This window comes from Clavelina lepadiformis, chromosome 7 (genome assembly GCF_947623445.1).
Source record: "Clavelina lepadiformis chromosome 7, kaClaLepa1.1, whole genome shotgun sequence".
Lineage (NCBI taxonomy): Eukaryota > Metazoa > Chordata > Ascidiacea > Aplousobranchia > Clavelinidae > Clavelina > Clavelina lepadiformis.
In genome coordinates, this window is record NC_135246.1 from 15544384 (window position 1) to 15556506 (window position 12123).

The following is a 12123-nucleotide window of genomic DNA, read 5'->3' on the forward strand; positions in this document are numbered from 1 at the left end:
ATTCTGTTTTTTCTTACTGCACCTAGGTAAACCCACAATATGCAGTGGTGCTTTGCATTAAAGTTATGTCCAGTCATTGTGCTATTTTTGCGGTAATAGTATTGGTATTTACCTTGTTAACAACTAACTGAATACTGAGATATGTAATATGTACCAACAACAAGTAATAGATCAGTTCGTCTAGGTCGTTTGTATTGCGTTGAAAACGAGTTCCGTATAAACTCGAAATGTTTACAGTTTATAAACAAATTGCTTATTTCTTGGCTCTTGTATTTATTCTTTGAATAGATAATCTGCAGTTCCCAATATTTTATTCCTAACATTATATATACTACATCTTACAGTGCAGTTAGTATGATTCATTGCTGGTGCTGAACTCAAGAGTGTGACAAATGCACAATGAAGTAGTTTTATTGTTGACACAACACTCCTATTCCAATGCTAGCCATTCTCATATCTTATGTTGTACACAATCCACATCATGTGTTTTCATGCATAAAAAGTGTCATAATCTCCTGGCACTTGTTCTACAAAGTGGACTCAAAACCATGTCTTGGTGCTTGCCTTGCTACTGAAGTTTTTCTTGGGACCAATCAATCTTTTTAATAATTGTATGCATTTTAGTTTTTACAGAAACTTAAGTGGTAGGCTGGAGGACTTGCTATTGTCTTAAATTTTGAGAAACACTTGCACCTCCCATATCTCTAATTTTGTTTAAAAAACTAGTCAAGTTGATAGAGCTTTGTAAAGAAGAAGGCTAGACAATTATTTAACAATCATGTCCAAGGTGGACAAGCCAGAAGAAGCAGTTGTGAAAGATCCTGAATCGAAGTCAACTGAAGATCAAACCGTGACTGATATAAATGAAAACAAAAGTGTAGTCGCGATAAAAGATGTCGACTGTGTGGAGCAAATTAAGGTTCCAGACCCCACAGAAGATCTTGCGCAATACATAAAGCACCCCCTACAACACAAGTGAGAATAAATGTGCTTTACCACCAGGCATATGTATAGCAATGAAAACGCTTTCCTTTTTAACTAGTAAACAAACTAGTGTAACTGTTAAACGCTTGTTAACTAAAAGTTTCTTTTTTCACAGGCTCAAGCATTGCAGTACTATATTTATACTTAATGCATAATTGTTTTGTAGGTGGGCACTTTGGTTTTTCAAGAATGATCGAACCAAAAAATGGGAAGACAACCTTCGACTTGTAACTAAATTTGACACAGTCGAAGATTTCTGGGCGTATGTTTTTGTAACAAAATATTTAGGAAATATTATTATGTGAACTTTTGCAAATAATTATGTACTGTCTATACCAGGGGTGGGCAAATTTGTTCAATGAAAGAGTCACTTGCGGAAAAATATAAACACCAGCGAGCCGCAAAATCAGTAATGATTGTCAATTTGGTTATTATACTATTAGTAGTCATTTTGGGATATTACTTTTTAACTAAAAGACCCATAAAAACATGTTGGTGAGGTGCATTTTGACAACCTTTGCCATAGAGTATAGAATCTATACCTGAAAACAATGTCGGAATCGATGTCTAGTGTTACGTCATAAACGAAATGCTGGCCTAAATAAAGAAAAATTACACAGAAACTTTCATAAACGGTACTCTTGGTAGCCTTTACATTTTTTGGAATTTTACGATTCGACTAGAAGAGCCACAAAAAACATGCCGGAGAGCCGCATGCGGCTCGCGAGCCGCAGTTTGCCCACGTCTGGTCTATACTTTAATATTTACAAATGTACAGTTTTACATAATACCAACACAAGTATCAATATTTATTATGTTTTAAGATCGTGGATGAAAGTAAATTAACTGGTTACATGGCTTATTTGATACAAAGTTGCTATTTGTAAGCTTTTAAACTAATTGTTAATCATAGATTGGATGAAAGTTACTGTATAAAGGCGTTTATCACTAACTGTAATTGTTTTTGAAATTTTAAAGGTTATACAACCACATACAACTATCAAGCAAGTTACAGACCGGCTGCGATTATAATCTTTTTAAGGTGATGTCTTTAGAGTCTGCAATTTTCACCATCTATAATAATATAAAAACAAATCGTGTGTTTGATATGTATGGTTCGATTCAAGCTCGTGTTGTGACAGTGTATCGCTAATATATGTTAACGTAGCACTTAAACATGCAATATATCCATGCAGGATGGTATTCAACCAATGTGGGAAGACCCGGCAAACCGAAAGGGTGGGAGATGGATGTTGCAATTGAATCGTCAACAGAGAACTAGCGAGCTTGATAAAATATGGTTGGAAACAGTAAGTGATTATTGGAAAACTTTAAGTAACCTTTTAAAATTGGTTTGAGGGAAACAGCAGATATTTTAATCTTTAACTGTATGTTTTCTACTACAACTATAGCTTGCAGCAATACAAACTTATTTTATTTAAATCTGTTGTGATGCTTGTGAAAGAGCCAAAAACTTATAAATTTCCGATGTATTCTATCAGTTACTTTGTTTAATCGGGGAAGGATTTGGTGAAGACTCAGATTATGTTAACGGTGGTGTCGTGCAAATAAGAAACAAAGGAGATAAGGCGGCAATATGGACATCGGATTATAAAAGCAAAAATAGCATTATTAATATTGGGTGAGTTTTGCTGTGTTTTAGTTACGATAACACTAAAATATTGCTACAGATAAGAAAATATTAAACATGTCTCACCGGTCCCAGCATTTATAGTAGTATTTTATTGTATGGTTATGTGTGCAGTTATACCAAGTTTTAAAATTGTAATTTTAATTTTCAGGGACATTTACAAAAAGCGATTAACGTTGCCAAAGAAATTGACAATAGGATTTCAGGTGCGTACAGGGTACTGTACAATTTGTAAATTCTGTAAATTAAACTTCTGCTGCACAGTACATGTGCGTTTGAATGTAAAAACATACTGTAGCGTAAACTCCGACTTGAAACATGACTTACATTCCATTAACACAAAATGCCATGCAGGTGTTAGTTGTTTTAAACTTAAACTTAAATTCAACTTTTGCCATAAGGAATATTTTAGTTTAAGTTCTTAAATCTTTCTTCAGGCCCATGAAGACACAATAAGCAAAACTGGATCAACAGTTAAAAATCGCTTCGTTGTATGATACTTGGACTGTTCTGTTGGAATCAACGACCGAATGAAAGAACAATTTTAAATTTATTAATGTTGGGACCAGATTTACGTGTTACCCTGTTATTGGCAATTCTATTCAAAGTCTTAAAGCAATAACTGTACATAGTGTATCTGCATTATTCAACTTGCAATCCATGTTATGCCTAACCCACCATGCAAACACTTGTTTCCTAGTGGTACTGAAAGTTGTACAGCAAATTAGCAACGAATTGCGTTGTTTTTATGATGATAATTATCTTTTGGGATGCTTCTTTTGGATACAAAAGTTAATTTTTTGAAGGAAAACCTGGAAGTAATACACTCACTTAATATACAATTATTAAGTTAAAAGTTTGGCATTGCAACAAACTGTACCAGCTGCATGCACCTAATTTGGGTTACCATTACGGATTGTATGGTATTTAACGTTTGTTTAATCATCGCATTGTATGAAAGTACTTTAATAGTAGCTGTTTTAAAATGATTGACAAGGGGAATGGTGAACAACGTTTTTTGGTGAAAAGTTGTTAATTTCAATAGCTGTTTTGTTTAATTAAGTTACAGTGGTTTGCTTGTCCCTTGTGGTAAGTTTTTGCGTTTTTGGATCGATTTATTCCCTTGCAACAATAAGTGGGCCTTCAGACAATTTTCAACTATATTTTGGTTTCGTTGCTTGTACATTTTAGTTGCTGCAGTCATCACTGCAATTTTTCTAACTTGAAAAGTTGAAAATTGGCTGATAACAATATCTAAACCATTGTCAAGATTGAATTCGACAAACATTACATAGACCCTTGTTTGACGAACATATTTTTTCTGGTTGATCTAACGCTTTACACAAGGCTTCACTATTGACAAAATTAGTGCATCTGCGCAACATCTGGTGGTTATCCATGAAATTGAAGTACTTTTCGGGATAGTACTGTAGGCGTTTTTTGCTTCGTTGTTTGCTGACTATTTTTCGTTTACGTGTTTGAAAAACTATGTTTCATTGTAAACTATTGATTGTTGCTATCGTGAGGTCAATGACCAAAGGCTTGTGGAAGCTGACTATTCCTAATCACAGTGAGAGGTTATTCGCAATTTTCAGGCGATTGGTTACTTAAAACCACAGAACCCACCCAAAGAGAAAATCCATCCCGTTTCTCTGACTAAACGGAGGCATGATATTTTGGGCAGTGTTTCAACGACCATAGGTGGGCATTACCGCGCTACTAAACTAGTACTACCGAATTACTGTACCCCGTACTTTTTCAGTACTGATACCGTCGGTACTTTTTTCAAGAAATTTCAGTCGGTCCCTGTACTCGGTACTTTTCACGTGATACTTCCAAAATTTTAACAAGTATGTTTTCAAAAATACGTTAATTAATCCTTAATACTAATTTCAGCATCTGTTGATTTTTTAATCTAGAAATGACAAGTAAAATTGCAAGCGATTAACGTCACATATGTTTTGATCTGGAGTAACCTTTACCGAGGGCATAATAACGGCCAAAATTGCATTGGCAGCAGCTTTTTTTACACAAAAAGTACCGAACTACACTTTTAAAATATTACCCAATACCGGAAACGTCGGTACATTTTTTGCCAAGTACCGTTACCGATGGTAGTTTCAAAGTACTGGCTGCCCACCTCTGCTAACGGCACATAAGATGCGATGTTTGACATCCCCAAGTGGGCAGAGTAGTGGCAGAATCAAAACTACTTTACTTGTTGATGTAGGAGAACACTGGACTATTAGGTGGAATTTTTGTAAGGGAGAAAAACGTGTAGGTTTGTGCTCCGATTCTGTGCGTCTCCTGCATGAAGCTTAACTAATGGATATCGATGGCAGGTGAGGAAACCTATGCTATAGCATTAGAGTATTTCTTTCACAGCTGCGCTAAAGCGTTCCTAAAGATCGTGAGAGATCGAGAAAGATTTCCTACTCCGCTATTTTGGACTTTTGCAAAACATAAACGTAAAAATTGTTTTCCTTAAGTATGACATAATTATTTTTAACAGATCTGTAGTTAGCTTGGTAATGCAAAAAGGGTACCCCAAATGAAACGATCTATCCGCATGTTTCTGTTTCGAATAAGCATAAGCCGAACCAGTTTTTTGAGGTTTGACTTGCATCACGCATTAGCATTGTATTATTTATTTTTCGCCATTGACTGTTAGGAGCGAAAAAGATTGCGCTAACCTCTTTGTAGAATGGTCAAACAGAAAGTACGCTCACAGACAACCAACGAACGTATGACGGTATAATGCCAAAATCTTTATCCTCGGACTGAGACAAGTCTTTGCACGACTTACACTTGACGATGAGTATTGTTTATCAATGCAATACAATACTCAGCCCACGGCGTACTTGTCAGCCCGCAGCCCCAGTTGAGTATGTTCTTAAATGCAGTTTAGCATTAAAATTTTTTGTGTCAAAATTCCATAAAATTTATGGAGGCAAATGCATTAATTTCGCTACCGCATAGAAAAACATATTGGCGCAATTGCGATAAGCTAACTTTTATCTGGGTATTTAGCGTTTTTACGCAGTACTGTGCCAACGACAACAATTTAAATTTTAAACGTTAAATTTATTTGCGGTTTAGGGAAAGCACCTTGATGCAAACACTTTTTGTCATCATAACTTCAAGGGGATCCGTTGTTAGGTGCTGGTTGATTATATTATTATTTTATAGGCTGCCACTATTTCACCGGAAAAAATCGTGCTTTCGAAGCTATCTTTCTCAGTTTGTTGTCAACCTAGCTTAAATATTATAACATATTAACCTAAACCTTACCTAAATCTAACTCCAATAAAACCTTTTACAGCTAAAATCAACTTTTGCATACTGTATATCCATTCTGCCATTTTTCTAACCTAATTGCCTATTGCCTATCTTTAACAACAAGCTACGTGACCTACATATGGTGAAATAGTCAATTCGTATGTCATGTTTGCAGAAGCATGCCCACTTATTTGCTATCCAGGAGTTAGGGAAAATTTTAAATTGATTTTATGTTGGTAAATGCAAATATGATATGTTAAATCCATTGAGTTGTGCTATTTTAAAATATCGCCATCATTGTCATGCTTTTTGTGCAGCTGATGGCCCTGATGCCATGCTCTCACCTTGGCCACAGAAATGGGATTCTGATCCCTAGGATAGTGTTCATATTGGTGAGGCTTTATTTTAACCATCCATGTGCACATCAGCTACTTCTCACAAGCCAGACTGCAGAGTTTAGAGTAGGTGCACTCAAATACTGCTTTTCATTAGCTCCAATGCCGCACTTAATGACTTGGACAGGGGTCTAGTATAGAGCGCACAACCAGATGACATCACAATTTGAGCAGCTAGGGTCTAGTATACAAAGGCATCCTGTGGTTGTGCACTAGTATAATAGACCCTTGGACAGAACTTCTGTGCATTCAATTTTTAATTCTGAACCGAACCGAAATCTCCCTTCAGATTTCAACAAGTTCACTGTTGCTGTTGATAATTATTTTGTATTAACCCCATCAAATTTGTAACCTATCGGCTGAATTTCATAGTGAAAATTGTGGCACCTGAAAGGTATGGCAGTTTTCGACAAAAAATTGTACATGCAATGACATAAATTTTAACGTGATGTTGTGCAATGAAGTTAGCTCTTATTTTTTATAAATCTGCATTCAAGCAACCATCTTTTTCTGGTTTGTTTCATATGAATCGTCGTGAATGTGTAAAAGTTCGGCGTGCATGTTGACGAGTCTCGTGTGTGGGTGTGCTGCACATTGCACTATGGATTATGCTTATATGTAAAACCTTGTTCAGCCACCCGATTTTCTATTTTCAACAGCTAACCTTACAAGCCAACCTGGTTATGTTGAAAAAGTGGAATTTTTTGATAGAACTTCTGCTCTTCTATATGGTTTTTAACTCAAGAGCTGCATAAAGAAAACTGTTTGATAAAAAAATTTGTTTGTATTAGCTAACTAAGGAAGTGCATTTATAATGACTACTTTTAATTATTTTATACTTAGAGACTGTTTTTAAGAATTAGTGGATTTAAAAAATGAAATGTTTGTTTTCTTAGCTATTTTTAACCAGTGAATTAAAGAAATAGAAATTTATTACAGTACTGAATTGCCGTTGGAATGGAACTGATTCTTCAAAGATTTGCTGGCGTTGCTTTGAATAGGTCAACTTTGGCGTAAGTGTTTGGTTGTTTGTTTTGTATTAACTTGGTGTTTTCATTGATTTTACTATGATATTCCTTCAGCAAATGTATGACATAAAGCATGACAAATGCACATACAAGCTTTTTTTATTTAACTTCTTCAGATGGATGCTTTTTTACATACACAAATTTTTGTATGGTCAACAAAAGCGTTATGCTTAAAATATGCTCATTGTGCTTTCATAAACTAGAAGCTTAGACTGCTTTGGTTGTTATCTGACAAACTAATGCATGATACCACAGTACTGGTTAGATTATATTTTAAAACAGTACAAACTTTCTGTACAGAAGGGCATGTTTGTTTCACCAAACCTCAAAGCTGCAAGAAACTTTGCAAAAGCCTGTCCGACCACCATCAAGTTTTGGTCTTTTTTTGCTAGACAAGCATAAAGAATTTGCAGGTATTAAAATAATTTTCAACTGGATGTAAAATAACGATTACGTTTTCTTCAAGTTTTCATGACCTAATTTTCTCAACTGTAGAAAATGGAAAACTGTTTATGAAGAAAGCTGCCAACGAATGGAAAGTGCTTCCTGAGTTTGAGAGAAATGTAAGTTTTAATAATGCAGTTAAATAAAATATAGAACCTATTTAGCTTTTTGGAGTCTTTTCCTGTTGCAACCCATTAATAAAATCTTTTCAGAAATATGTTGAAAAAGCAAATGAGATCATGGATAATTATAAAGAAGCCGTCAAAGATCTGTCTGATTTTCAACGGGACCAAATTAAGCTGGAGCGCAAGGAAAAGCGCGTTGCTCGAGCAAAGAGAAAAGATAAAAAAGTAAGCTAATTTGTCAGTTTCTAATAGATCTTTAATACGTATTTTGTTGCAAATACTATTTGGTTTGGTTTGGTTTTTTCCTCTTTCCATGTTTTTTTGTTTAATGGCTTGTTATTAAGAGTTCGATATTGCTCACAATTACATAAATTTATTTTATTGGTATTAATTATGGTGTGAAATGTGCTGTAGTTTATGTTTATGCTCTTTCAATATAACAGACAATAGATTTATCAATTCTATATACTTTGGAGTAGATAAAGGTTTCAATGGGCGTGCCAAAGCGTCCTCTTAACCCTTACGCATGGTTTATCAAAACAAGGATATTACAAGATGCCACAACAATTTACCCAAAACAGAAGATCACATCAAAGTGGGCCATGCTAGCAGTGGAATGGAGAAATATGGATGAGGAAGACAGAAAAGTATATATGTGCCTCAGTAGTTGTGATAAATTTGTTATTTTTAATACAATGGTATAATTTCAGTTCTTACCCGTTTTCTGCACCAACTGCCTGATGTTTTAGTCTATATTTCTACTGTGTTTCTTTTGGCAAAAACAGCAATCATACATAGGAGCTTCCACATGTGTATGTTGTAGGAATACCAGATACTTGCAGATGAAGACAAGGACAGATATTTGCAGGAAATGAAGGGATATGTGAAAAAATTGCGAGATTCAGACATGGAATATCTGATTCCGAATAAATATTTTAACAAATGGACAGATGATGACTATGAAGAACCGTGGGATGATGTTATGAACAAATGGACGAAAAAATAACACTTTCATTTTGACTGATGGCTTAAATGAGTTGCGAAACATTTCTTTTGATGTGCCATAACTTGCTGCTGTGATGAAACGATGTGTTGCTTTTGTTACCAGTAATTGCAAATGTATCTTCAATAACTTTTATCAAAAATCCCACGTTTGTTTGGAGTTAAATGAAATCCACAAGGGAATTGTTATGGTGGCATGCTGCTGTATTTCTGGGCACAGGAAGTAATTTGATCAATTCATTTAAAAAGTGTCGTGTTGCAAAGAACACTTGCAGTTTAAAAAATTTATTCTTTAGCAAAGGTACTGGTTTGTATTGTGGTTTTACTCTTTTTGATAGAACTGTTAAGGCAAGTTTAAAAGGAGTTTTCCCCCTTTCATAAAGATTTTTGTATTACTCTGTGCCATTTTGCTACTAAATTGTTAAAACCTTTTGAAACAACACTATCGCATCTATATTGGTGATAAACTGTTATTTGCTGATTACTTCGGTAATATATAAGCAGTATAGCTGGAGGTTAAGTGCATTGTCTTCCATTTTAAAGCTGTTTGAAACTGGCAGCAAGTTTATGTTAACAGTTTTTGTCTGTAAATATTTTGAAGTTCAATGCTTGCTTTGTTCCAAGTTGGTATTTTTGTTATAAGCACAAGGTGTAGGACAATATTGCAATGAAAAAGGTTAAATTATCCAACAGTGATTTAGAAGTTTCACCAGTTTGTTTGGGCTGCTGGCAGTTCAATGATGGAAAAAGTGACATAACTTGGGAAGGCCAAGACCCAAAGGTATTTACGTTACATTTGTTGTTAAGTAATTACTTGATATAAGTTTCTGCACACTTGATCTTGTGATATCTTGTACTGTACTACCTAATAACGAAAATATTACTTGCTTCTTCTTGTTTTCTGTAGACATCATATTCAATTGTGGATAAGTGTTTTGAGCTTGGAGTAAACTTTTTTGACACGGCAGAAGCTTACAATAATCACGCTTCAGAAACTGTTCTTGGTAAAGCTTTGGAAGGCAGAAGGAGAGACGCAATTGTTGCCACAAAATTTGGTAATCGAATGGTAGGTTTACGACTATCTGTTTTCGTGGTGTGACGTTATTAACTTTGATATTACTTTCTTTGCCCAGAAAATACTACAGTTATTTCAAGATCGACAACAGAAAGTGTTGCCACTTGCTTTTAACAATTTTAAAATGAAGTGACCATCTTCCAATAACGTGCTTCATTACATAATCCAATCCATTACAATTTTTATTTTTATAGCCTAATAATGCAGCATACCGAGCAGAAGACATTGAAAGGTCATTGAATGAAAGCTTAGTAGCATTGCAGACAGATTACATTGATTTGTATCAAGTAAGTTGCAACTTATTATCTACACATTTTGGCAGATATTCATGCTGTTAATGAAATTTTTCTCTTTATGCTGTCTTGCAGGTACACCAGTCAACTATGATTACTGATATGAACGAAACAGTAAAAGAACTGAAGCGACAGCAATCTCTTGGTAAAATACGATATTATGCTGTGTCAAATTTTGGCCCACTTTCCCTTAAAGAAATGCATGAAGCTGGTGGAATTTCTGTTACAAACCAGGTTACCGGCTAATAAATCAATTGAATGAATATTGTCAGTTGATATTTATTTTTGTTTTTACGTGACTTTTCTATGTTTTATAATTTTATATGCTTGGTTAAAGAAAAACGTTTACTTCAGGTTTTTCTGTAAATTACTATCTCTTTACCCAGCTGAGACTGTGCAGTATCCATAGCTTGATATTATTTATTTCCACGCTTCAGTTAGTGACTCACTTTCTTCATCTAATTTTGTTTCAGCTTCCATATAATTTGCTGTGGCGGGCAATAGAATATGAAGTTACCAATGTGTGTGATCGTTACAATGTGGACATTTTGGCATATTCCCCTTTGCAGCAGGGTTTGCTAACTGGAAAATTCCCGGATGTTGCGAGCGTACCTGAGGGAAGGAGGAGAACGAAACACTTCAAGAGCAACAGGTGCGTTTGCTTTTGGAAATTGAGCTTTCTTTTGATGTGATGTAATGTAGTGGATGACGGAATTAATTTCCAACTGACGTTGTTTTTTGTCTTTGAGGACATCAGTTTTAAAGAAACACTTCTCCAGAAATAAGATAAGATTTTATTTATTATTTTAAAAGATAGAAAATGTTTTGCAAAACTCAAGTTTGTTTCTACAATTTATGAACAAGGAAATTTACATGCAGCACCCCTCACTCACGACATGGTCAAGATGGGGCTGAAACAGAAACATTTCAGGCAATTTCTGAGATCCGGAAAATCTGTAAAGAAAACAACCTTCCCGGTATGACAAATGCTGCCCTCTCGTGGCTTATAGCGCAGCCTCGAGTTGCTTCTGTGATCACCGGAGCCAGTAAACCAGAACAGATGCAGCAGAATTGTCAACTCGTCGAATTGTCACAGGTACAGTGTCCGATGCCTGCTTCGTTATTGACCGACTCCAATGCCAAAGCAAAAGAGTTTTAATTACTTTTCCAAAAATTCGGGTTTGGACCACTCCTAGTTATAAGTATCTACGAATGATATGAATATTTGTTAGTCGTTTTTTTCAAATCCATTTTCATTATCAACCACGAGAAGAATATCAGAGTTTGTATCATTGATTTACAGTACATTCTATTAGTTTGCAATTTCACATTTTCCAGAAAGTTCTTATTCAATTCAACGAAGTAACCCAGGCTTTAAAGGAAAAATTTGGAAGTGATCCAGACATGTGGGCCAAAGAAACTCGAATTCGCTGAAGAGCGACAGAAAATGTACTTGCAGTGATCAGCATTTTTGTGTTAATTGGTGCAATTGGTTCCGCATCACAGCTTTGCAAGAGTAGCATTTATGCCTCGATTTCTAACAATCCCGGTAATTCGCTTAACTCGACTCTTTACAATTTGAAAGTTTGTATAGCTCAAGTGTAACTGATGTGGCCAGGGCAAAAGCCGCTTATACAGTCCGCCACTTTTACCAATTTCAGGTTAATCAGACTTTCGATAACTTTGCAAATTCCTCAGGCGTCGTGTTAATGAGCTTCCACTCTGATCTGTGTGATTCGTAAGTAAATTGCGGCGAAAATGTTTTTATAATATGAGTTCCCAATAAACGCATGTAATATACAATCAAGGTCGTTTGATCTGCTAGGACACCCTTATTCTCTTAAATG

The 12123-nt window shown here is 35.3% G+C and overlaps 3 protein-coding genes across 4 annotated transcripts; all 3 read left to right on the forward strand.

The window, feature by feature from the left end:
• The first annotated feature begins 605 nt into the window (after nucleotides 1-605).
• LOC143465714 (eukaryotic translation initiation factor 4E-like) lies at nucleotides 606-4138 on the forward strand. The gene is made up of 7 exons (XM_076964160.1): nucleotides 606-975; nucleotides 1151-1246; nucleotides 1963-2026; nucleotides 2181-2294; nucleotides 2487-2626; nucleotides 2787-2841; nucleotides 3073-4138. The coding sequence occupies exons 1-7, from the start codon at nucleotides 779-781 to the stop codon at nucleotides 3130-3132; spliced, it is 726 nt and encodes a 241-aa protein (XP_076820275.1). The 5' UTR covers nucleotides 606-778; the 3' UTR covers nucleotides 3133-4138.
• A 1702-nt stretch (nucleotides 4139-5840) lies between these two features.
• On the forward strand, nucleotides 5841-9551 carry LOC143464952 (transcription factor A, mitochondrial-like). 2 transcript variants are annotated; one of them, XM_076963021.1, is made up of 7 exons: nucleotides 5841-6306; nucleotides 7249-7322; nucleotides 7638-7750; nucleotides 7833-7900; nucleotides 7994-8131; nucleotides 8386-8553; nucleotides 8730-9551. In XM_076963021.1, the coding sequence occupies exons 2-7, from the start codon at nucleotides 7267-7269 to the stop codon at nucleotides 8910-8912; spliced, it is 726 nt and encodes a 241-aa protein (XP_076819136.1). In that variant the 5' UTR covers nucleotides 5841-6306; nucleotides 7249-7266; the 3' UTR covers nucleotides 8913-9551. The 2 variants fall into 2 exon arrangements, with proteins under 2 accessions (XP_076819136.1, XP_076819137.1); XM_076963022.1 differs by lacking the exon at nucleotides 5841-6306 and adding an exon at nucleotides 6357-6375.
• Nucleotides 9547-12083, forward strand: LOC143464951 (putative oxidoreductase YqkF). Its single transcript, XM_076963020.1, has 7 exons — nucleotides 9547-9689; nucleotides 9816-9974; nucleotides 10178-10270; nucleotides 10352-10510; nucleotides 10750-10928; nucleotides 11156-11372; nucleotides 11615-12083. Exons 1-7 carry the CDS (start codon nucleotides 9576-9578, stop codon nucleotides 11708-11710), a joined length of 1017 nt encoding a protein of 338 aa, XP_076819135.1. The 5' UTR covers nucleotides 9547-9575; the 3' UTR covers nucleotides 11711-12083.
• The last annotated feature ends 40 nt before the right edge of the window (nucleotides 12084-12123 follow it).